The 27,294-nt window shown below is 22.8% G+C and overlaps 10 protein-coding genes across 10 annotated transcripts; 7 read left to right on the plus strand and 3 right to left on the minus strand.

The window, feature by feature from the left end:
- Window positions 1-1,657: 1,657 nt before the first annotated feature.
- Window positions 1,658-4,654, plus strand: PVVCY_1400960 (HORMA domain protein, putative; the record flags this gene model as incomplete). The annotated part of the gene is made up of 1 exon (XM_008624929.1): window positions 1,658-4,654. One exon carries the CDS (start codon window positions 1,658-1,660, stop codon window positions 4,652-4,654), a length of 2,997 nt encoding a protein of 998 aa, XP_008623151.1.
- A 930-nt stretch (window positions 4,655-5,584) lies between these two features.
- On the minus strand, window positions 5,585-6,208 carry PVVCY_1400970 (H/ACA ribonucleoprotein complex subunit 1, putative; the record flags this gene model as incomplete). The annotated part of the gene is made up of 1 exon (XM_008624928.1): window positions 5,585-6,208. The coding sequence occupies one exon, from the start codon at window positions 6,206-6,208 to the stop codon at window positions 5,585-5,587; it is 624 nt and encodes a 207-aa protein (XP_008623150.1).
- Window positions 6,209-7,338: 1,130 nt separating this feature from the next.
- Window positions 7,339-8,115, plus strand: PVVCY_1400980 (ribosomal RNA methyltransferase, putative; the record flags this gene model as incomplete). Its single annotated transcript, XM_008624927.1, has 1 exon — window positions 7,339-8,115. The coding sequence occupies one exon, from the start codon at window positions 7,339-7,341 to the stop codon at window positions 8,113-8,115; it is 777 nt and encodes a 258-aa protein (XP_008623149.1).
- A 1,077-nt stretch (window positions 8,116-9,192) lies between these two features.
- Window positions 9,193-13,509, plus strand: PVVCY_1400990 (vacuolar protein sorting-associated protein 18, putative; the record flags this gene model as incomplete). The annotated part of the gene is made up of 1 exon (XM_008624926.1): window positions 9,193-13,509. The coding sequence occupies one exon, from the start codon at window positions 9,193-9,195 to the stop codon at window positions 13,507-13,509; it is 4,317 nt and encodes a 1,438-aa protein (XP_008623148.1).
- Window positions 13,510-13,822: 313 nt separating this feature from the next.
- On the minus strand, window positions 13,823-14,960 carry PVVCY_1401000 (conserved Plasmodium protein, unknown function; the record flags this gene model as incomplete). The annotated part of the gene is made up of 2 exons (XM_008624925.2): window positions 13,823-14,706; window positions 14,858-14,960. 2 exons carry the CDS (start codon window positions 14,958-14,960, stop codon window positions 13,823-13,825), a joined length of 987 nt encoding a protein of 328 aa, XP_008623147.2.
- Window positions 14,961-15,558: 598 nt separating this feature from the next.
- PVVCY_1401010 (conserved Plasmodium protein, unknown function) lies at window positions 15,559-16,008 on the plus strand (the record flags this gene model as incomplete). The annotated part of the gene is made up of 1 exon (XM_008624924.1): window positions 15,559-16,008. One exon carries the CDS (start codon window positions 15,559-15,561, stop codon window positions 16,006-16,008), a length of 450 nt encoding a protein of 149 aa, XP_008623146.1.
- A 976-nt stretch (window positions 16,009-16,984) lies between these two features.
- Window positions 16,985-17,755, plus strand: PVVCY_1401020 (mitochondrial ATP synthase delta subunit, putative; the record flags this gene model as incomplete). Its single annotated transcript, XM_008624923.1, has 1 exon — window positions 16,985-17,755. One exon carries the CDS (start codon window positions 16,985-16,987, stop codon window positions 17,753-17,755), a length of 771 nt encoding a protein of 256 aa, XP_008623145.1.
- A 1,144-nt stretch (window positions 17,756-18,899) lies between these two features.
- PVVCY_1401030 (conserved Plasmodium protein, unknown function) lies at window positions 18,900-21,746 on the plus strand (the record flags this gene model as incomplete). Its single annotated transcript, XM_008624922.1, has 1 exon — window positions 18,900-21,746. The coding sequence occupies one exon, from the start codon at window positions 18,900-18,902 to the stop codon at window positions 21,744-21,746; it is 2,847 nt and encodes a 948-aa protein (XP_008623144.1).
- A 722-nt stretch (window positions 21,747-22,468) lies between these two features.
- Window positions 22,469-23,082, plus strand: PVVCY_1401040 (conserved Plasmodium protein, unknown function; the record flags this gene model as incomplete). Its single annotated transcript, XM_037634836.1, has 2 exons — window positions 22,469-22,574; window positions 22,754-23,082. 2 exons carry the CDS (start codon window positions 22,469-22,471, stop codon window positions 23,080-23,082), a joined length of 435 nt encoding a protein of 144 aa, XP_037490882.1.
- Window positions 23,083-23,733: 651 nt separating this feature from the next.
- PVVCY_1401050 (zinc finger protein, putative) lies at window positions 23,734-24,471 on the minus strand (the record flags this gene model as incomplete). Its single annotated transcript, XM_008624920.1, has 1 exon — window positions 23,734-24,471. One exon carries the CDS (start codon window positions 24,469-24,471, stop codon window positions 23,734-23,736), a length of 738 nt encoding a protein of 245 aa, XP_008623142.1.
- Window positions 24,472-27,294: the final 2,823 nt, after the last annotated feature.

The raw sequence follows: 27,294 nt of genomic DNA on the forward strand, positions 1-27,294 counted from the left end.
TATTAGATAATTAGATTTTAAAAAATATATTTAACGAAAAATTGATTGTTTTATATTATCATTTTCTTTTAGTTTATATATTTTTAATTATTTTATGGATATTATTAATATTTTATTTTTTATTATTTTTTTTTTTTTTTTTTTGTTTACATATACCCAAGGTTGGTGGTGGGCTTTAGAAGCTAACTACAAAAATATGCTGCGGAAATTAAACATAAAAAATGAAACAATTTTATTGGAAAAATAATTAATTCGAATATTGGATATTTCGTTATAAATTGTTTTTTTTACCTTATATAATTATACATTTATTTATTTAATATTTATGCATATTTTTAGATATACAATTGTTTTAAATTATGAATAACTATATCAAATAAAATTAAAGTTTTATAATATTTTTCTTTTTTCTTTTTTTGAAACCTTTTATATTTCTATATATTTATTGATAATATATATTTTGTATTTTTATCATCATTATCATTATTTGTAATGTATTGTTTTGCTAACAAATTAATTCTCATTCCAATCATGTTTTATTGACATATAGCCCTTATTTTGTTTTTCCAACTATTTATGAATATTCTATATTACATATCGGCGTTATTTTATTTTTACATTCGTTTTATATATGGCTATATGCATTATAAATTCCCTTCCCTTTTCCATGCATATTAATTTCTTAATGTTATCATCACATTATATATACATTTATGCATTCTTGTATGTCTTTTGAAATTGCCATAATAATATATTTACATTTTTTATTTTATTAAATATTTTACACTTAATGTTGTTCATATTTTTTTTATAATGTAAATTATAATTTATATTTCATATTATTCCTATATATACTGCTTAATATGCATATATTAATTAATATAATGGGTGTATATTGCACACATGTCTATATATAGATTATATATATTACCGATATAGATAAATACTAGTGTATATGTAGAGATACATTCATATCGAATAAACGGTAATTATATTGAATTCTCCATTGCTATGAACATGTTTAATTCAGTGTGTAATTGTCTTGTTACTTTTGTTAATATATAAAATGTTGTTTTATATGCTATAAAAATTTGAAAAAAAAGCAATACTTATCTATGCTATATATATAAAATAATTAAGCATTTGTTTTATAAATATATTGTTTATCATTTTGTTTAATGCTTTTACAAATAAAATTTTTGTCACATAATAATTGTTTATTTTAAAAATTATTTTTTTATGATACTACATATATGTAAATATTTATCTATATGCGTATTTTATTAGTTGTACATATTATTACAACATATTGTTATATCGGCATATTGCTTGCCTTTTTATTGTCACCTTAATATTTATTTTATCACCGCGTATGTTAATTTCGCCTTATTTAAACAAAAGAATGGAATAAATATTAAATTCAAATCAATTACTATGAACGAAAAATCAACTAAAAAATGGACTAATATCAACTTAGTAAAGACTTTATACCATTTTTTGTAAGTAAATATAACAATAACACAAAGAACATAGAAAAAAAAATATATATATATCTATTTATCTTTTGCATATAATCACTTTAATATCTCGGTATTTTGTTTTATATGCTTCATAATTTGTGTTTACTGTTTTATTGTACTTTATTATTCTTGCGAAAATGATTTCACGAATGTCTGTGAGGACACATACCAACGTAGAGGCCTTGACAAAACAGGACTCTGTAAATATGATGAAAAATATAATTAAATTGGGAATAAGTTTGGTTACATATTTACGCAATTTATTTGAAGAAAGAGCTTATGAAGAAGTTTGTATACAAGAATTAAAATTAAAAAGATTATTACCAATTAATTCAGAATCACACATGATAATAAATTGGCTAGAAAAAGGAGTTTTTGACGCAATAGAAAAAGAATATCTTCGTATATTAATTCTTGATATAAACGATGTATATGATAATACCCTTGAATGCTATAAATTTAGTTTTTCTTATAATACAGCAATGGGAGGAGAAATAGACATCACTTTAGAAACTTCAGGAAACAATGACCAAAATAACATTGGAAATAATGCAACTACTAATGCTAATAATAATAATTATAACGATCCAATGAAATATAATGAACTTATGGAAGAAAAACGAAAAAATTACAATATGAATCGATTACAAAATATAAAGGATAGACTATTAAATAAAAATGGAGCGAAGCCAAAAAAAGAACCATCTTTATTATTAAAAAAAAATGCAAAAGAAAAAACATATGAATTATTACGATCATTAGTTTTATTAACACAAACATTAAGTCCTTTGCCTGAAAAAACATATTTATCTATGAAGCTATTATATTATGATGAAATTGTTCCATATAATTATCAACCTCCTTATTTCAGAAATCCAGGAAGTAGAGATTTATTAAAATTTATGAGCATGCCTAAAGAAAATTTTGTTGGGAAAATCGATACAGGGCATCACTTTTTGTCTGTTATTGTTAATTCAACTTGCAATAATTCAACACAAGAAAATAGTACATATGATTGTGATAGCAATTCTAATCACATGGAATCAAATATAAAAGATATGTACAACGAATATAATCAAAATAATGCTATTGATAATCATGTCAATAATCACACAAATAGTTTAGATACATATTTATCTAACAATTATAGTAGGCATATAAATAAAGGATACACTGATGATACATTTCATAGTTGTCATCATAAATACTGTAATAGTACTTATAGTAAATATTATAACAATCATATAAATAAATATCATGGAAATTATACTAATATATATAAAACTCATGGGTATGAATCTGAACAGAGTAGATGTTGTTCCCATTTTCATGACGAAGACCGATATGAATATTTAAAAAACTATTTGAAAAAATATAAACGTAAAGATGATAAAAATAATTATGCAATTATTGATGATGATGAATATAATAAAACACTCGAACAAAATTATTATGATCATACTTATAGGAGTTATAAAAACTGGCACAATAAACATTATCCTTACACTTCAAAAATGGAACAATATTTTACCCAAAATAATGAATATATTGCAAGTAGACAAAAACATCAATTAAATAAAATAAAAAAAAACAAACTTGGTGCAAGAATCAGAAAAACAAATATAAATAAACTATTAGCAGCATCTATATTAAATAACACTCATCCTGATGATTCAATCATTGACAGGAAAAGAAAGGAAAAAACACTCTCTCTTGCCAGAATATTAAAATCAAATAACTATCCAGAGTATACTAGCAATTCTGAAAGTGATGAATGTTGTGTAAAATTAGGAAAAATTATATCTCAAAATAATATAATTGATAATGATGATGATAATGAAGATGATTGTGTACAAGTTGAAAAACGAGAAATCGGAAATTATAAAAACAAAAAAAATAAATATTTAAAAAAAATGAATAATATTCAAGCAATTCAATCCAATTATCCTGCTACCAACACATATATAGATTCCACTCCCCCTTTGAAAAATCGTAAAAGATTTCAAAATGATTATATGCTAGATGAAGCAAATTCACAATCGTCTCCAATAAAAATTACCCCAGACAAATTATTGCAAGAAAAGGAACTACCATGCGAAGGAAATGATATACAAATGAATATCCAAAATAACAAATATATTTTCTCTGAGGAATGTGATCAAATTTCATCATCAAAATTTAAAACAAATACAAAACAAAAAATTCGCAATAGAAACATAGACAAAGAAAAACAACGAATTATAAATCAGAATATTGCAACAAGCAAAAAGAACAGATTATTATCTAGAATCAAAGTTTATATTACTCGATATAAAATATTAGATGCATCAAAGATTCAAAGAAAAATACCTACAGCATCCGATAATGATATTAATATTGTAATAAACAATCTTGTTAAAGATAATATACTTGAAAAGAATGCAGATGATTCTTATAATTTTATTAATAAAGGTCAAAGTGCACAAAAGATTAAAAGCACAAGCACACAAAAAAATAAGGATTTAAATTATCAAAATAATGATGAACACTTGCAAAATGGCAATGACGCTCATAACATTTCGATAATGTTAGACCAGCAAAAGCTCAATATACATTCCAAAAGCAATGATACAAATTTTATTGATAAATCTTCAAATGAACAAAGTGATACAAAGAATTTAGAAACATGGGGTAAGGATATAGACAAAACTAAATATCCCATTTCTAATGTTTATGGAAATAGTAAAAATGTAACTAATCCGGCTAATTACATCAACCAATCCTATTTACCCACTAATAATATGAACAAATTATCAATGCAAAAAGGCAATAAAAATGAAATCTCTAAAATTACAGAAAATAATGAAATGGGAGAGGCTTCCGAAATTAACAATGATATCCAAAAATTGTACGATGACGTTTATAGTTTGTGTCAAAAAACAAAATACGTAAATAAAGAAATAATCACAAAGGGACTTGGAATATATCCTTTACTATCAAAGCCACTAATAAACAGATTAATGAAAGAAGGGGTCTTAAAAAAAAAATTTATAAAAAACAAAGGATATGAAAGTAATATATTTGTTCCAATAGAAAGCATTTTTCAGGGAAATAAAAGTTCAAATCCAAATGAGAATGTTTTAACAGAAAATTGAAAATTCCCTTCAAAAAATTTGTGTGGTAATATAAAAGCTGATTGAGCCAAAGTTTTATATTTAATGCTAAATATGTTGTATGTATTATTCCCTATTTTAATATATACCAAAGTATTGAGAAAAAGCACGCGCTTTCTTGTTTATGAAATATATTTTCATGTGGAATTTTAATACCGTGATATGCATAAGCTTATTCTCGTAACTTTATTTATTTTATGTAGTAAAAAAAAATAATAATTTTTTATATTTGTTTATATGTTTGCCAATGTGTATTTTCTTTAACATAAACTCGTTTGATGAAAAAACATAAAATGGCAAAATAAAATTAATAAAAAGGTGTACAATACACATAGTTATCTTATTTTACTCTCAAAAGGAAACCCCATTAATAAAATAAAGAAAAAGGGGGTACACAAACAAAAAAAAACATCGCATTGTTTTTTAATTTGAAAGACAGTTAAGTGAATAAATTAAACTTAATTATAATTTCTCATAATAGTTTTTTAAGTATGCCCAAAAAATACATAAAATAATAATGATAAAATTTAAAAAGTTAAAAAAAATAAAATATAGTGACAATGGCAAATTCATGCTTACTTTTATTCATTAAAAAATAAATAAAGATGAGCCTTTGTATACTCAAATATATAGAGAGAAAAAAAATTATCCATTTTAAGCTTTAATTTTTTAAAATTTCGACAAAAAACAAATAAAAAAGAGACAATCCATAAATAAATATATATATACATATTTATTTTTTATGCGTATAGTTGCATAGGTATATTCTCATTGCCACCCAAAATAAGATAACGCATTCATAATAAAGAAATTTATGACAAAATGAATAAATATATGTGTAAACATAAAAAACAATAAAAATCAAATAATATATACTAAAATAAAAGATATGTACATATGTAGATATCCTGTTCAAAATCTACCCCGTTGATTTCCAAATTTACGGCCACTATTCGATCTATTCTTGAAATTGTTATTGCCTTTATTGCGATTTCCCCCAGCAAAATTATTCCCTCCAAATTTATTACCTCCTGAATTATTCCAATTATTTCGATCATTTCTATTTTTTCCTCCTGATCCGAATTTATTTTGCTTATTAAAATTTGTATTGGGATGATTATTGTTATTGGCATTTTTTTTCTTATCCCTATTTGCCTTTCTCTTCTTTGGATTTTTCTTTTCTGCACTTTTGTCTTGTGGCAAAAATCTACTTAAAGGTAATGTTTGAGATTCATCAATATAAAATTTAGTGTCATTTGAAAAAGATTTTGCTAATATTCCTTCTTTTAATTTAACTGAAAAATAAAATTCATTAATTGGCCCTAAAATTTCTTCAACCTTTCCTATTTCTTCTTTATTTTCTAAAAATATCCTACCATTAAAATATGGGACTAAATTTTCTAACGAATTTTTTATTACTAAATCATTTTCACAAGATTTAAGATATGTCCCACCCAATATTATTTTCCCTATTTTAAAATCATTGTCGTAGTTCTTTTTAAAGCTGTTCTTCTTATGATGCTTAAACTGACCCATTCTATCTTAAATTATAATCTATATATAGTTTGTTGGGTTATTTTATTGACTTACAATTATAACCAATTCCAAAATTGTAGACCCACAATCAATCACCACGCACGCAAGTATGATTTATTTTACTATTCTTGATACTGAACAAATCCGCTTTCCAAATTTTTGTTAAATTTCTTTTTGTTTCATATAGTATTACAAAACTCTCTTTTTTTGTCTATGCTTATTTGGTATATACTCAACTAATATCCATCGAAATTATCGTATACTAATTGTATATGCATAAATTTATTATTAATATGTATTACATAAATATACATATAGATATAAGGGCAAATGCCAAAAATAATATATAAAAGAAATGGAAAATGGAAACAATAAAAATTGTATACGATTTTTTATGAGTTATGTACGGGTTTTATTTTCTTCTCTTTGACATTGTTTAATTTAATTATATTTTATATTATAATTTTTTAATTTAATCTATAGGTTATTTGTTTTTATTAAGCTAATATAAATAATAACAATAACCAATTCAACAATAGAAATGTTTATCTTTATTTCTTTGTCATTTAATTTTATATATATTTATTAATTCCCCCTTTAAATTTATAAAAATAATAACTTTATCACTTTTTTTTGCATATATTTTTTTTAAATTATAATATAAAATTTACAATTTTTTCTCGTTTTTAATGCTGCATATTATTGACCCAGGTGTATTATATATATGCAAAAAGGTTTATTATTTTTTTGGAAAAAAATTCAAAGTAAATTTTTTATTTTTTTATTGTTATGCATGTATATATTTTTTTGGGTTCAGAAATTATTGCATAAAAACATACAATCCATGTGCAACATTTTGTAGAAAGATTTAGAAAATATACAAAGTAAAAATAATGCAATCATATAAAAAAGATCAAAAGGTAAAAAATATAAGATGGCCTATAACATTTAAATACTTGTAGAATTACTTTATTTCTTAACCAGATACATTGAGAAAGTTCATTTATGCCAAAAATTCATAAAAGAACATAAAATATGTTGCATACAAACTATATATATATATATATATGCTTGTATATGTATATACATATATATCTACGATGAAAAGCAAAATACTTTGAAGGAAAAAGATGATTTTGCCAAACTTGTGCCTGAAGAAAAATTTTATGTTCCAAAGTACTTACGTAAGGCTATATAAAGAAGCATTGCCAAAAATATATAATAAAAAAAGTAGTCATTCAAGTAAATGGATTCAAAGACAAATAACAGACCGATACGTGCTAAAAGCAAAAAATGAAAATTATCGAAGTAGAGCTGCATTTAAATTAATAGAACTAGATAATAAATACCTTTTCTTAAAAAAAAATAAAACCATTTTAGATATTGGTTCGTATCCTGGGAGTTGGTGTCAAGTTATTTTAGAAAGAACCAAAAATTATGCAAATGAAATTATTGCAATTGATAAAAAAATTATGGACCCATTACCAAATGTCCATTTTATAAAAGCAGAAATTGGAAAAGATAATGTAGATGACCAATTAAGAGAAGTATTAAAAGATAAAAAAATTGATATCATATTAAGTGATGCAGCTGTTGCATGTATTGGCAACAAAATTGATGATCACTTAAATTCTTGTGAACTTACATTATCTATAACAAATTTTATGGAGCAATATATAAATATCGGCGGTGTTTATATTGTTAAAATGTATTTAGGTAGTCAAACAAATAATCTTAAAACATATTTAAAAACAATATTTCAGCATGTCAATACAGCCAAGCCAAAAGCCTCTCGAAGTGAATCACGTGAAATATACTTAGTTTGTAGAAATTTTACAGGAAGAAAAAAAATAAGTGAGGATATACAAATTAAAGGTGCCTTTTCCTCCAAAGAAGGATACTACTAAAATATCCAGCAAATATTGTGAAATTAATATGTGAAAAATTATTTCTATTTTTGAAATTATATATTATTTTTTTGTTAAACAAAAATTATAGGAAGCAACACCATCCTCCCAATTCATATATACCTATGTGGGTTTGTTGTTTTCCCCTTTTCCAATCAATCCATACACATTCATCCATATTACATAATTAAATAATGCTTATTTCGTATTTTTTTTAATATAAACATATTTATTGCCTAATTAAATTTTAATTTGTTTTATATTTTTTTTTTTTTTTTTTGCTATATAACCTGCATATGTGTATTAATAACATAATACAAATATATATACAATTCGTAGTAATAGATTTTTCTTTTGCACAAATGAACATGCTTTTTCAGCTATGATATGAAAACTATCTTAATAATACTCTATAACATAAAGTTCAATATAATTTAACCCCCTCTACATGTTTACATATATATTATTCAAATTGGTTCCCACCCCAAATACCAACTAATTCATATCTTATATTTTGTTATTTTCCATTTAAAAAAAAACGGAAAAAATATATATCAAAAAGTTTTGTAAATATTTTTTAAAAATTAAAATATTTATTTTTACAATCCATTGTTTTCTAATTGAATAACAATTCAATGTTAATAGTTCCTGTGCTATATAAATAAATCCCAAAACGGATACAGGATTGTTTCAATTTATAGAAATCGAACTATTTATTTTACATAATTACAAAATACATAAAATACCTATGTAAAATATATACATGATAAATAAATATAAAAATGTTTTTTTTTGGAGTTAGCTAGTTGAAAAAAAAATATATTTACCAATTTAGAAAATACAATATAAAATACTATATTGTTTTTTAAGGGCGACGACCATATTATATTTTTCTTTTCTTTTGCATTAAAATAAATCAAAATTATTAAATAAATTATTTTCTTCAACACGCCCAAATCGTGTTTTCATGCTTTCTGAACTTCTCTCTTAATGTAGTTATTATATATTATCATATATCCAAAAAGAAAGTAAAAGGAGGTAAATAGGGAAAGATTGGAAAAGTGAAAACAGGCGAAAATGAACAAGCAGGATAAACAATTTGTCTTGAAGTTATTCAAGATTAAGAATGGGGATATAAATCTTCTAAAAAACAGAATAACTCATTTTAGCATTAACAATAAATGTATACATATCGTTTTTTGTAATAATACACTAATAAAATATTATGTCGAAGAAAATGAGTTATCTTACATTGACTTTTACAGTAAAAAGGGATCAAATAATAAAGCGGAAATAAGATCTATATTTTTTGATAATAACTGCTATCATGGATTTATATGTTTAGCAAATAAGGAATATGTTTATATTCATTTTGAAAATAATATTGTGCAAAATCTAGCAAAGTTAAAAAAATATAATATTTCAAGCTTATGTTTTAATGATTATTCTGATACAAAAAATTCAAATTCATTTTTAATAGCAACCAAAGATGGAGAAATTATTGAAATGTCCATAAACAATAAAACAAAAAATTATAAAGACCACGAAGTTATATATTCAAATGATAAGTTAATAATACTGGATATTAATATGATAGATATTGATTTATATCATTCCCGAAATAGTAGTGAATTATTAAGAATTATTTACTTTACTACATGTAATAGTTTACATGAAATTAGTTACACAATTAAAAATTGTAAAAATAATAATGACAACAATAATAATTTGGAAAATTTTGAACCCATCACGACCAATATTAAAACACCTATAAAAAATATTGATTCAAACAGTTTAGCAGATGAAACAAAAGTTTATGAATGTTCTGTAGATTCTTTGATATCTATTTTAAAGATCGAAAAAATTCGGAATAAAAATTATTTATTTTGGGTTAATGGGTCATGCATATTTATTAGCAAAATTAATAATTATAAAAAAAAAAAAAATGTTAAATATAATGTAAAACATAATAAGCATATAAAAAATAAAATTACAACAGATTTTTATGATACAGATGATAGTATCTCCCATTCTACATCATCAAGTGGTTCAGATGGGGATGTTAATATTGTATCTTTAACCGATGATAGTGAAAATGAACAAACAATAAAAAAAGGTGGCAAGAACACGAAAGAAATTATACAAAAAAAAATAATACAACGAAATAACTATTACAATAATAAATATAAACAATTTAGTAATATAAATGAAGACAGTGAAGATATAGATGATTATACACATGATCATGTTTGTAGTAAAATTACTGAAAATATATTAAACTTAAAATTTTATCTAAATAATAATTATGTTATAGTAAATTTCTTAGATATAGGTATATATACAAATGAAAATTTAAAAAGCTTTGCCTTTGTCAAATCATTTTATGAATCTATTTATAATAGTCAACCAAATAGAATATGCTACAATTCCAATGAAAATGATAAGGATAATGAAAAAGATGATATCAATGAAAATAAAGAAGCAAATACACCAAATAACGAACTTGCAAATAGCTATAGTAACTATAATAATAATATTTCTGTTATTGTTGATATGTGTGTAAATGATTCTTATATGTTTATTCTTTTAGAAGAAAAACTAATAATTATTAATAACGTAAATTTTAAAAAAGTATATGAACAAATATTATCAACCGAAACTTATGGACATGCAATTAAAATTATGAAAGACAAACTTGACAATCAAATATGGATATGTACATCCAAACATATTTTTAAAATATTAATAAATAAGAGTAAAAATGATATGCTTTATTTAAAAAAAAAAAAATATGTTCAAAAAATGTTCGAAACGAATATTCATAATGATCAAATTAAAATGAAAAAACATTTAATACGAAATAATAAATATGATATGGATCAATATAAATATACAAATTTCAGTACAGAAGATATGCTAATATCATTTTTACATAAAAAACAATATTTTATTATAGCAAATTTTTTATATAATAATATACATTGTTATAATAATATAATCCGAATATCTCTTTTTATATGGCTTATTCATTTATATGTTTACTCAATATATTTATATTATTATTTATATAGAATTGTTTCGCTTACATATTCTGTTAAAAAGTCAATCCAAAGTATCGAAAATGACTCTAGTGGTGATGTAGATGATAACATAAATGAAGCAGAAAAAATCAGGGATGATATATCAGAAGAATATACTACCGATGCTTATGAAGAACACAACAACAAATTAACAAATTCGATACAACAGTCTTCTACTGAAGAAGAAGGATGGACAACTTGGCTAGAAGAATGGGGTAGTGATTCAGAAAGTTTATTAAGTGACGATACAAACACATCAAGGGGTACGATAACAAATACCAAAGAATCTGATATTGAAAATGATGATATCGAAAAATCGAATAAAAAAGCAAACGCTTTATCATATATCAAAGAGGTTGATAAAACAGTAAATAATAGTAATGCCACTAAACAGATTGATGCACTTCGGGAAAAGTCCCATATTTACAAAAATAACAAAAATTCTTTTCTTCTTTTTTTTGAAACACTTGTTGATAAAGAAGAAAGACAAGAAAATAAATATAATTTTGATCTTTCAATTGGGAAAAAAGTAAATATAAAAGCATTAACAAAAAATGAAAATTTTTATATTTTTTTAAAATTGTATAAAATGAAAAATGCAGAAATATTTAATTTTTTAAAATGCCAAAAAAGTTTACTTGTAAATGATATAGAAAGATACAAAAAGAAATACACACTTTCAAATACCAATCAAAATGATATTAGCCACCATAAGAATCATTTAAAAATAAAACAAAAATTATATAAAAGTATTTATTCTTATAAATGTTTAGAAGTATGTATATACTTAATAATTTTATTAAAACATTTTAAAAATTTTTATCAACTAAATGAAGTAATACTCGAGATACTTCAAAATTTTAATTGTATTAATTTTTTATTACTTTATAAATATATATGTAACGATTATACATATATAGTAAATTATTATATTAATAATAATAAGTTTAATTTACTTCTTAATATAATAACAATATTCCCACAAAACTTCTTGTTAGAAGTTTTACAAGAACATTCATTTATTCTTTTTCTTCATGCTCCGCAAAAATATGTTGAATTGCTAATTTTTTACGACAATTTAATTGAAGACTATACTAATATAATTATTTGCATGTTTATAGTTACTTACTTTTTTATGAAGAAAAAGAAAAATGAAAATCTAACTCAAGCCAAAGAAATCATAAATAAAACTAGCGATAATGATGAAAATAATCTTAAAGAAGAGGGATCAACTTATGGGTTTGCTAGAAAAAAGCATCATAACCATATTCAGGATATCTATGATAAACGGACTAATGAATGCATAAAATATTTGGAACATATCTCAAACAAATTGATAGAAGAAAATGCAGATGAAAAAAAAGAGAATTATATATACACATTTGAATGTATATGGAAAAATAATCACGTAATAAACTGTTTACTTATTTTATATATAGAAAATGATAAAGATGAACAAATTAAAGATTTATTAAATAGACTAAAAAATTCGGCTATACATTTTGATTATTTATTTATTATACGATTTTTAAAAGAAAAAAAAAAAGATAGCTTTATCCCTCACATATATATATTAATGAAATATTTTGAAGAAGCTGTAGATAAATCATTAGAGTTAAACGATTATGATGCTGCAAAAAATGCTGTGTTAATATGTGAAGATGAAGAAGAGAAAAAAAAATTATTTTTAAAAATAATAAAGCATATTTCCAAAAATTTAAATAATGAAAACTTAAAAGAAATAATTAACTTAATCCGAGATTCCCATTCAATATTAAATTTACATGATATATTACCTTATATTAATGAAAATACATTTATAGAATGTTTAAAAACAGATATATGCTCATTATTGGATGTATATAATATTAAAATTAAAGCAAAAAAAGAAGAAATAAAAGATAACTTAAGAACAATTAACTTATTAAATAATGATATTAAAGATATAAAAAAAAAGCACGTTGTTCTAAATAAACATGATATATGTTATATTTGTAAAAAAAATATATATTATAAAAAATTCTATGTGTTCTCTTGCAATCATTATTTTCATAGTGTATGCTCTTTAAACCTTTATATCAATCATAAATCAAAAGAAAATCTATTTCACATCTATTCTATACTTACTAACTATAAAAATGCTGTTGCTAGTCAAAACGAGCATGATATTCTTTTATACGAAACAAAAATTAATGAAATCTTAACCGAAGAATGTTTTATTTGTGGATCCTTTTCCATAAACTCAATTACAAAAAGCTTCATTTCACAAAGCGAGTATGATTTGGCAGATAGTTGGGCTATATCAAATGAATAAGCCTTTTCACACACCAATTTTATTTATCCTTCCAATACATAAATAAAAATATATATTGCTCATTTAAATCATTTTCCATAGTTTTTCTTATTTTATGTATTTTTCCGAATTAATAATTTTGAGCATTCCTCCTAATTTTAATGTGCTGATTATGTCGTTGTTTTCGTGCCTTTATTTCATTATTTATTATTTTATCTTTTGAGAAGTGTGATTTTAATTAAAATTTGTTAAAAAAAAAACAAAATAATTTTACAATTTCACATTATTATAAGCATATTTGCCTTAATAAGCAAATGAATGTATGTATACATAATTAAAAACATGTTCGATCAACAAAACCCAAAAACTTTGGCGAAAATATCAACGACCCATAAGAGGGGTAAAGAGGGTCATTTTTCAAAGATGTTTCAGAAAGAGAATCATTTTTTTCGTTATTTCCTTGTTCTATTTGCTCATCCCAATTATCTTCACTCCAATTTTTATTAGACCTCATCAATTCCTTTTTCCTATGATAATCATAAATTGTCATGGGAGGAAAATTAAGAGAAGAGGGTATAAAGAAAATAAATGGAGGATCCAATTTAAATTTTCTATTCATTAATAATGGTGTAGTACATTTCGTTAAGCATATTTCACATTTCCTTTTTTGATTTTTCCCTTTTAAATATATTTCTATATATTTATTTTGTATATCATCAAAAGTTCTTTTCATTTTCCATGAAATATATAACCATGGATCTCCAAAATCGACATCATAATAATTTAAATAATAAATTAACTCATCTTCATCTTTTGAAGTCCATTCTTTATTTTCATTCTCTAATGGAGGTGCTTGAAAATTTTTAACAAAATCATCATAACTATCTTCAGGGTATAAACCATAATTAAATTTATTTACATATTTCCATATTTTTCTTCTTTGCTCATTTGTTAAACATTCTATTTTATATAACTCACTGGGATTTGTTGTTATAAATTCTTCCCAGTTTTTAAAACTGTTTTCAATTTCATCAATATTTTCACCGATTTTTATATTTTCCAAAAAAGTTCTAACAGTCCAATTTTCAGGAGCTTCCTTAGCACAACTTTTAAATATTTCTCTCTTCTCCTTTTCAATCTCTTCCGTTTTTTGTCTCCTTAGATGCTGCCTGAACAATTTCAGGTCAAAGAATCGTCTCTTCTTTTTTATTAATGGACCTAAAAAAGTGTAAATCAAAAATGGAAATGAAAATAGAAAATAATAATAATATGCAAATACCACGACTGCAATCAAATAATCCTATATCCAATATTGCCAAATTCAATTAACCATCAACACTTTAAACATGTTTAAAATAATTCAACAAACCTGTATCATCTGAATTCCTTCGCGGAACTGACGTGTATATAAATCTTGCATTCTTGAAACTTCGATTAACTAATTTATTCATTAAAAAATAGCTGTTGCACATACGTACTTATATATATCAACGAAATATGAAAAAGGTCCCTTCTATAACTTAATTATAACAAATTATATATTTCATTAGGGGAAAAATCGTTCTACAAATTTATGTTATATCATCATTGTAAAAAATAAAAAGGAATATAAAATATATTTATATTTCAATTTTATACAAATATAGCTTACAAAAATGTAAATATTTTTTTCTATAGGATCGTCACGTATCCGTTTTTTTTTTATGGATATTTCTAAACTCATTTATTAATATAATAAATGTTTAAATTCATTTTTTTTATATTTATGAATCAATTTGTAGAGATAAAAAACTATAGTTTAGGAAATGCCATTTATCCATATATGTGAATATTCCCGTCAATAAAATTTACTTTGATATTATTTGAATGCCAATTTTAATTCAGCCTTATAAATAATGAAAGAATAACATGAAGGTGTGGCTCTCGCCAATTGGCCAACTCCCAAGCATTATTCCTCTTCCTTCTGCAACGAAACTGACAACCTGTTTTTTTGCCACAGTGTCCTTGTATAAGCCATCCAAATTTAAAGATATAAAAAAAAAACTTTATTTAAGAAAGCGGTTATTCAAAATGATTTATAAAACAAATGATCTTAGTGACACACTTAGCAAAAGAGACAAATCAATGAGTGTAAATTTAAATGGTGAAGAAAAGGAGGAACTTTTTTTAAATAGAATAATAAAATATCCAACAAATAAAACCCGTATTTATAAAAATAATAAATATAATATATCTAAACAGGATTATGAAGACAAATTAAGTATTGAAAAAATAATTTTTAAAAGTTCAACTTTAGGCTATATAGAATTACAATATATTTTAACTACATTTATAAATTATGAAAAAAATGAATTAACCAATGAAGATATTATTATTTTAAATAATTTTCTCAACTTATCAGAAAAAGAAATTCTCGATTATTTATGTGCAAATGAATTATTGCCAGATTGTTACAAGGATGCAAAAATTATAAGAAAATTGTTAATGTTTATAAATACTAATCATCCTTCTTTAAATTGAAGCTCCAAATGTATCATACTACGGAAACCCTATGTTTATACTTTTTTATAAGACTTTTGAATTACATTTTTATCAGCATTTCTTATGTTTTGACATAACCTTCCCTGCTAAATGGTGGAAGCTCGTTTTCTATATATACATTTTTTGTTATTTTATTATTACCTTTTTTTGTTTCTCACACATTTTTCTCATAAATATGGGCATGTGTGAGTTTACCTTTTTCAATGCACACAATATAAATGATACAATATATTCAAGCAAAATATATAGTTACATGTATATCCTATTTGTATAATACACAAACTTAATATATCATAAATTTTCTTCCAATTTTTATCCATATACATAATAATTTTTTAATAAAAAATATCGTGACAGATCTAATACAAACAAAATTATTGTTCACCATATCATAAGCAAAAAAAAATGAAAACCCAAGCAAATAATTATACACATATGATATTAAATTATGCATTTTATACAATGTGCATAAATATGTTAATATTCTTTTATTATTATATTTTTTTTATATTTTCGTTAAATTAAATGGTAAAGCATTATTTTCCCAAGTATTAAATTGAAATATACATTCCCCTAATAAATTGTTCAATCATAACATAATTACACATAAATATTTACATGTGCTAAATGTAGAATAAATTCAAATTGCTTATCGTTATTTTAACATAACGAGAACTATTATTTCACATATATTGATAATTTTTATTTTAATTAATTTCTTTTTTTCAATACCCTTTCAACAAATTACCTATTTGTACTAACTTTTTTCCATTTCTCTCACAAAGTTAGCACATTTTTTTTATCAAAATGATATTCAATTTTATATATTCCTTTTAGAATTTTTTTAAAGTATACTTCTCATTTTAAAAAATAATACTCAAAAAATTGCCTGATTATATTCAAGATTTTTATAATTTTTAGTAATATATATTTTTGAGTATTTACCCTTATTAAGATGAAAAGGGCAATCATTTTCCCTCGCCAATTTGTTCATTTACCGAGACAAGCCAAATGGAAACATTTTTTAAAAAACGATTATTCCTTTCTTTCAGTATTCAAAAATAAAAATATAACACCTGGAATAAAAAATAGACCTTGCAACTATGAAGGAATAAAATATTTCAATACAAAATCTATGGACGAGAAAAAAACGGACGGAGAAGAATATTATTTATCAATGGGAGATAATATAGAAAAAAGATACAGCTTAGCTTTATATAATGTAGGGAAAAAAAGCAATAAATTAAATGAAATAACAAGAGATTTATTATTTATTAAAAATAATTTTTTAAATGACAAAACATTTCAAACATTTTTACACACACCAAATATAGATAGTAAAGAAAAATTAAATTTTTTAAAAAATGAATGTAAAAAATATAATAATAATAATTTTAATACCATGACAGGAAACTTTTTAGAATCTTTATTTGATTCAAAAAGATTAACCTTTTTACCAAAAATTATACAAGAGTTTGAATTGTTATTAATGAAAGATCGAAAGGAAATAAAATGCATTGTTTATACTGCTAGAGATATAGACAATAATTATAAAAAAAAAATTAGTGATTCAATTGTTTCCAAACTTAAAAATAAATTAAATCCATTGATAGAATATAAAATTGACAAAAATATATTAGGAGGATTAGTACTCCAAATTGGAAACCAAGTCTTTGATTTTTCCGCAAAGTCAAAGATTGAAAAAATTAGAAGCACCTTATCATAGGAATACTTATCCATATCTATATATGAATTTATGTATTCCTTTTCTTTTTTTATAAAACATCATAGAACCAATGTATGTATCTGTATATTTACAAGCCACATGTAATTAATATCTTTAACTCATTTTATTCCTTTTTTTATTTTGTTTAAATACCATTTCTACATTATAATTTTTTGTTATTTTGTTTTTATTTGCTTTCCTTTCGTTACACACGTCGATATTCTCTAATTTATGCATTCAAGTAAAGTATATCTTTATAGTGGTGATATGCTATATATGTATATATATTTTTTTGAAAAAAAAACATTATATATAATGCATATACCTTTAAAAAATTGTACAACACTTATAATTATAAATTTAATAGCCCCTAATTGGCAAGAAAAAAAGCTAAGATATATCCAATTCTCACTAACACTTGATTTTCTTCGAAAACTATATTATACATATATAATATGGGGTGCACATTTTGTAAAAAAAGGACAAAAATTATAGTATCAAAAATGATTACATTTTTTATAACTCCTTTATCATTTGCATCCTATAAGCTTTGTTATTTCTTTTTCTTACACATTTTACACTCAAAAAAATATAGTAATATTACCAGTACAAACTTTAAGGGAAATATTTTTATTTTTTTTATAAAATTATACTATTCTTTGAACGAACATGAGTAAATAAAATGCATTTTAAGTATTAATTTTTATTTCAATTAACACTTTCTTAATTGTTTATCATTACCAAATTCATTATTATATTATGCATAATTTTTTAATAATTTATAAAATTTTAATATATTTTTTTCTATATTATATATGAAATGGAATAATTTACTATACATCAGGTAAATTACCCCCTATTATAGAATTTTTTGCTTTTTTGTGGGAGTCTCAAATCCAATATACACAAATAGCAATGCCTTTTTCGAACTCATTATTGTAATTAGCTGATTTAACTAATGAATATTGAATCTTTGTTTAAACAAAAAATGAAAAAGATAAAATAGTTATATTTTCCTAATAGTAAATAACCATATTTATACACCTATCTCAATATGCATGAGAAATTTATATTTTGAGTGTTATTCCGAATTTATGTATCACAACCATCTCTCATAATACCACACATACAAACAAAAATCAAAATGGAAGAAAATATAACGCTTCTTTTAGAAAATCTAAATTTCTGTGAACTATACAACTATATAGATGCCAATGAAAATGAAATCGATGTTATTGCTAAATGCATACATCATAATCACCTTTTTATTATGGCTAAAATTTTAGAAAAATGCAATAATGAGAAAAAAAACATAAACTTACTTAATAAAAATATACTAAATGAATTCGAAAATGAAATTACAAAAAAGGACAATGAACAAATAGGTTTTTATTTAAGATTGTATGTTTACCTTTTATATAAAGTTCTGCTTTTTTTCAATCAAATATATTACGAAAGAAGTAAATATATATCTGAAATATTTGTTAATTTATCGTTTAAACTTTTGATTTTTTATGATGATCAAAATTTTGTCCCATCCATCCTTAAGGACTTGATTAAAAAAATACGTAGAGAAGAAAATGACACGCCGGGCAATAGTAGTAGCGAAAAAGAGTGTAATAAAAAATGTAGATTCAAAAAAAATGATCATTTTTCCTTTCAAGAACTTGAAAAAAACATTTTGAACCTACACTTTTTTGTTAACTTACCCAGTTATGTATTTTTAAACTGCTATTTAATATATTTATATTATAATATTCCGATAGAAAACAAAGACAATTTAAGAGACGAAAGATTAGCCCAAATCTATTATGTCTTGGGTAAAATTGTTGATATTTTTGAATCTTTTGACGATCAAAATAATGAATATATTTCAAACGAGCAAATGCTATTATTTTTATCCAAACAGAAAGAAAATATTCACACTCAGAAATATGAAAAGGACTGGATTGAATTTGTCGATGAAAATAATAATGTTACATTAATTTATAAAAAATGCAACATACCATGCATATTATATAAAACTATTGATATACCATTTAATACAAATACATATTTATTAGAACAAAATAAATACTTACAAAATTATAATAGTACAAATGTTAATATAAATAATTTTCTTTTGCTTCTTAAAATTATGTCCCCTTATTTTTTACTGTGGGTATCGAAGAAAGACGAAGGACAAGAAAATTTGGATCCAGATTATCAAAATATATTTAAAATTAATCTACAAGATGAATTATATAAATTTAATTATTATTTTGTATATGATAATTTAAAAAGTTATAGCATTATTAACGAAACTATTTCATCATTCTTTTTCTTTTTTTTTTTGTTGGGGACCATTCTCACGTCTCTACCGATTGATAAAATAAATAATGTCAATGACCAAACAAATAAGCACAATTTGATTAAAAAATTACTAGACAATTATATTTCCTTTTTTAAAAAAAACCATAATATACCACGTCGAAAAATACACAAATTAGTAATACAAATTTTGAAATGGGGAAAAGCTGATATTTCTGAGGCAAAAATAGAAGAAATATTTTTGAATACACAGCAAAAAAAAACAGATACAAACATAGTAGACACAGAAAGTTTATTTCCTGATTATGATATACTAATTAAAAATACAAAAAATATAATTATTAAATTAAAATGCTTAGCAACATGGGCATATATATCCTCTGACGATGCTCATGAATTAAATTTTTTCCACCTATCCAATTCGTTTATTTTTAATTGTAAAAATGATAATAGCTACAAATTTACAAATCTACTAAATGAATATTTATATAAAAAATATAATTTTTTTGTCTATAATTCTATACTTTTTAAAAACACATATGAACATAAAACATTGAGTTATAAATATATGGATGCATTTTCTAATTACATTTCAAAAATCATTCTTTCAATCATTTATACGATAGTTATTTTTTGTGACCCAATTCAAACAACTCAAGATACAAAAACAAAAAATGAAGAAAGTAAGCCTATTCTTAATGGCAATCCGTCTCAATGGACTTTGTCCTATTTAGACAAATTTGAAAAGGAAGCTGAAATGAAATGGGTAGAAGAAAATATTATACATTTTTCCAAAACTATAAAATTATCAGAAAGATATGAATCTTTTTTTAATGATATACTTTTTATATGCTTTAAAATGATAAACTTTCCCAATAAAAATATTCAAAAAAATTGTATATCTACAATTAAAATTATTGTATCAAAAATAAATATCGAAAAAAATCCACACATTAAATATATTAGTAAAAAAATAGACTCATTGATTTCTTTCATAAGTGAGGATGAAGATACTATTGCCGGAGATAATGACAATGCTACTCAAAATGAAGCTATACAAATATACATATTTATAAAATGTAAAATTAAAAAAGAAATAAATATAAATTTAATCGAATCTTTGGAAAATTTAATAAGCATCTTATCCTTAAAAAAAAATAATAAAATATTATGTTCTTCCATTTCCATAAATATATTAGCCTCATTTTATTATCAGTCACTGTTAGTACCATTTTTATTACACAAATATATCAACATAATCTTTTATTTAATCGAATCCAATAATATAAGTATTATAATAGACGCCTTAAAATGCTTATATATTTTATTTAGAATAAATAAGGAGCATATGAAAATATATAACTACGATATAGTATATAGATTACACTTATTATTTAATGTTTTTCAAAAAAACATTCTAACCAATTCTCAAATTGATCAAATACAAACAGGTATCCCTAATAACGTAACAATATTTTTATCGAATTTTTTTTTTAATTATGTAGACATTGAAAAAAACAGGGACGAAATATTATTACATATTAAACTTATTCTACATTGCATATATGCATCAACCCCCCAAGATGAATATAATACAATGATTAGTATTTTCGCACACCATCCAAAAGAGTTTAAAGAGCATTCCGAACAATTTCAAATATTTTCCACATTCGTGCGATAGTATTATACACATATATCTAGTTTTTTTTATCATTTTTTTTGTCAATATTTATCTAGCCATATATATGGTTTATAGCACATGTGTGCCATTGTTTTATTCATTATATGTCATTTCATTTTTTATAATTTGGTTATCTAAAGTTTTACTTTGTAATTGCATGTTGCTATTTTTGGTATGGTTGCTAATATAGCGATCATAAATGTGTTCATAACTTCAGTAGTGGTATTATATAATTTTTTTTCGTATTTCAAAATATCGAGTGAAAAAATGTTACAATTTAAAAAAATATTTTTTCGGATAGCATACATTCACCACAACCATTTATTGTCTAGTGCCCAATGGTGCATATTCAAACAGACATGAACAAATTTTTAAAGTATACATACAAATATTGTATATATATATTTTTTTTTAGATGTTGTATACACATCCATATTTAATATATAAATATTCAGTGATATTCAAATGCAAAAAGTCAACACAACTGTGCACATATATATGTATCTATATTATTAAAATTTTGAACAGTATTAATAAAATATCACATATACATTATTTTTTACCGTTATGCATATTAGCACGCTATATATCAAAATATTAGTGTAAAAAGATAAAGAGTATATAATATATATAACAACGACAGTTGCGCTGGAAATAACGCAAAATCGAAATTTATGAAAATGATCTAGAGGTACATAAAATGAATAGAAATCAAAGTCGAAATGAAGGCGTATGCAATCATATTATATTTATGTCTTATTATTTCTAGTCACTATTTAATAGTCAATGCCATTAGGAAAAATGAGTTAAAAAGGAATTTAAAAAAAGGTATAATATTTATATACATATATATAAAGAAAAAAAAGGAAAAAAATATAGATTTATTATATTCCTTTCCTGATTTGGTTGCTCACAACTCCATATACACAATTATATTATTATTTTTACATACTACCATACTTTTATTTTATGTTTTTTCATAATTTTTTTCATTTTTCCCTTTTAAGCAAATAAAAACAACCCGGATGCATACCAAGGGAAAGGCATGCTAAACTTTGAGATAATGAAAGATAATATCAACTTTTCAAATATACAATTAAAAGCATCAAAGTTTTTTGATATACTAGGGTCAACACGATTGATGCAAAATTTAAATACATCAAACCACGGATCTTATATTTATAGATATGTACATAATGTGCATGATCATAATGAAAATAATGGGGCTATGCTAGTTTTTCTTCTTTTTTTTATATTCATATTTGCTATTTTATTCTTTATTTTTTATTTTATTTTTAAAAGACATGTAAATCATATACGATTTATGAACAGCTAATCGTTTTTTTTGTCCCAATAATTATACCAAAAAAGCTGTAAATACTTATATGTCCTATTGCTAATATTTTTTTATAAAACTATAATAATTAAAAAATAAATTAAAAAAAATATCTTCAATATTTTTTTTCTTTTATCACAATAAGAATATTCTATTATATTTTGAATGTTATCTTATACACACACACAAAATAAACAATAGCAACCATTTAGTAATTTATATAATCATTGGTTTCTCTACTCATTTAATAATGATATTTTTATTCAGGCCAATATAACCAAATATAAAAACCACATAGTGGTCATTTGAAAGCATATTTAAAAAATTCTTTACTCATAAATTAATAATTTGTTTAGGAAGTTTAAAAAGGTAATGAATTCTGGATGATAATAATAATTACATAAACACCGAAAAAATGATAACAATAAAATAAAGCATATTTTATATACTTATGAAAGTTAAAAAGGCATGGTAAACAATAAAAAACGGAATATTTAATTATATAATAATAAAATATTTGATTAAGTGAAGATAAATATAAAATCGGGATAATTAAAAATAATAAAGTAAAAAAGCTAACAAAAAGGAATATCAAATATGGCAACAGTCAAGAATAGAAAAATATCCACAATAAGTTATATGTCTATTCATTTATTTTTTGGAAAGTAATTCTTGTGTACTATTTAGAGCATCAAAGGCTACAGGGGTAATTTTATTTTTAATAATTTTCAAATATTGAGATAAATTTTTCTCCATTTTATTAAGTATAAAATTATTATTTACTCCAGTTTTACTTTTTTTCATAACAGTCAAAAATTTAAGATCGTTTTGTATAACCCCTCGAAGTTGGTCTATTTCAGGTTTAAAATTATCCAAAAATTCCATATTATTTTGGCATAATAAAATTAGTCCATTTAATTGTGATATATTACTACATGTAATAGTATATCTGTTAGAAATTTCATTAAAACTATTTACAAGTTCAATTGCATGCTTATCAATTGTTAAATTTGGATGAATAATACATTTTAATTCATTAATATATATAAAACAATCTCTACATAATTTCAATTTTATATATTTTGATTGATTATCTTTCATAACATCTATATCTTTTGTACAATATGAGCAATATATTTCTTCACAAATATCACAAAATATTTTATCTGTACTTAAATAATATATGCTTTTAACACTTCTTTCACAATTGGTACACGAACTACCAATTTTTTTATTTAAATCACCAGCTTTTATAAATAATTTTAAATCTGACCAATTGTTATTTATTAATATTCTTTTAAGCCAATCTTTTCTTGGATTTAATTCCTTTGCAAGTTCTCTATGTTCCATAAATGGAGCGGTTAAATCTCTACCCATTTTATCATCCATTTTTGTTTCGAAAAAATATTATAATTTCAATATTTGTATATAGAAACTTGAGGAAACAACTTATACATATAAAATATGATTTAATAGCATCGTTACTCAATGCCTGGGTAATTATTTACTGCGAATATGTATAAACAAACAAGCTTCTACAAGCATAGACCTACATAACCTATGTACTATGCTTAATGAAATATATAATATATCCAAAATGGTTTAAAAATATGGAAAAAGTATAAAATTATTTATAAATATAATAGTTTATATAATATAGGTACTATGTTTTAATTTTGGTATTTTTCTGATTTTTTAATATCACACTTTTTTTTTATTTCTCCGCTGCTAATCATTTATATGTATTTATACCCGCACTTTCTTAAACATTCATTCATTCAACTGGTTTGTTTTTTGTTCTATAATATATATATTAAATTATTTATTTATCCATCTCTTTGTTTATTAATATATTTTAATTTTTTATTTATCCATCTATTTGCTTATTAATATATTTTAATTTATTTTTAATTTATTTATTTGCCTATGCAATATTTTTCGCTACAATAAAGGAAGGCGTAGCACAAACTCATCATACAAATATATGCATACATGCATATACGCACCTTTCTATAAAAAACAGACAAAATTTACGAGCATTATGTTTTTCCAACAATTTTATAAAATATATAAATTTATTAAGTTTTCGTTAAATATCCTAAAAGGTTAAAACCAATTTGCCATTTCAACATGAATGGCTTTAAAATCATTTAAAAACCAAAATTACCCCAAAAAATACTAAAAAAAATTAATAATTTAAAAATATAAGCCAAAATTATAAGCAAAATTTAGAAAGTAATAATATATTCCTAATTAAAAATATATGTGCTGGGTTAAAAAATGTACACCCCGTGATATAATAAAATTTTCTCGTCTTTAAATAATATACTCATTTAAAAATATTCTCATATTTTATTATAACAAAAGGGAATATTTTTTTCTATAATATGATATTTTAGGAATACATATAAATATATATCCATTCTATATTTGCATATGTTCGACAATTTGGGGAATTAAATGTGAATAACCATCAGTTTAAAATACTCAAAGATACTAAAAAAATGTATATCTTCCTATGTATCTTTTCGTTATGCCACCCAATTAAAATTATTATAACGGTGCAACTGTGTACGCAAAATCGTCTAGTATTTTTCTATATTATTATATGCCAATGGAATACTAAATCTATGTATCCCTATGTATTTCTATATATAGAAAATATTTTCCTAGATTGTTCAGATTTATTAATTTCTACATATTTTATAACGACATGCACTACATTATGAATGTTATCTAATATTCCCATAGAAATGCATTTTTTAACTATAGTGTAATATATTAAAATTTGTATTAAGGATTTTCAGAGACACGAAATATTTTAGCATACATTTTCTAGGACTGTACTACATTTTCACACTTTTTACTAGGTCTATACATTTTTATTACGTCTTTTGTATAAAACTATGTATGTATTATTTGTTTTTTTTTAAAAAATATAACAATTATTATAAAAAACGGATACAAATTTGTAGATTTACACCAATTTTATTATATTTTATATCCCCAAAAAAAAAATAAGTACACCAAAAATTTTAATTTATAAATTAAAAATACAAAAATATTTTAAAATAAAATTAAAAAAATTATATATTTATTTTATTTTTAAATAATATTTTAAGCCAATTTTTTATTATAATTAACTTATAAACACATTTACACATAATAAACTCAATTATTTAAGCATTTTAAACAACTTAAACAATAAAATTAGTTTATACATTTTTACAAAAATTAAATATTTCTTAATTTTAAAGTTTATTACTTTATTTAATTCTATTATTTAACTTTATTTTGAATGCTTTTGAAAAATATATATAACTGAAATGCCTTTGTGAACCCTTATGAACCTTTATGATACTTGCATATTAATTTTAATTAATTCAATAAATATATTCTATATCATTTTTCGAACAATAAAAAATATAATATTCATTAATATCCGTCATATTTATATATATTTATATGATCTATATTATAGACTACCCCATTAAGGATCTTACCATACACGACATACATATATAAAGCCTATATGATATATGTGTTACATATTCTACCTACTTATTTATTTGCATATAATTAAAGTGTATTTATTCATTCTTTTAATTTTTGAAATATTATACTAATAGGATCTTTATTTACCCTTTGAAGGACTCCTACATTTTATATACCCCCTACATTATAATACATGTATTAATACACCAACTAATATACTTATTTATCCTTGGATTACAATAATATTCTTTGATATAGTTATCAATGCATATGTTTTATATAACCATGTATTTTATGTTATTAGATATCTTTCGTTTTTAAGGAATTATAAATTTAATTGTGAATCCTCATATCATTATAGACTAAATAATATAATATCTTTTAAATATTCCCATTTCAACTTGATGTTGTTTGTTTAGATTGCATGCGCAACCAAACTCTATTCTCATATACCTTCATATATTTATACATGTTATTGCAGTTATCTTTGAGATATAAAAATAACCTTACAATATTTTGTATTCCTATTTATTATATACCCCCGCATATATTTTGTGTTTATTTGCATACTTATGTTTAGTTTAGTCTGTTCGTAATTTATTGTATTTTTGAACATGGTTATCAAAGTTATTCAACGAAATAAATATTACACCATTCAGATATTAATACATATATAAATTTTTCTGAATTACATATATTTGCTTGTATTATATATAT

This window comes from Plasmodium vinckei, assembly GCF_900681995.1.
Source record: "Plasmodium vinckei vinckei genome assembly, chromosome: PVVCY_14".
NCBI classification, from domain to species: domain Eukaryota; phylum Apicomplexa; class Aconoidasida; order Haemosporida; family Plasmodiidae; genus Plasmodium; species Plasmodium vinckei.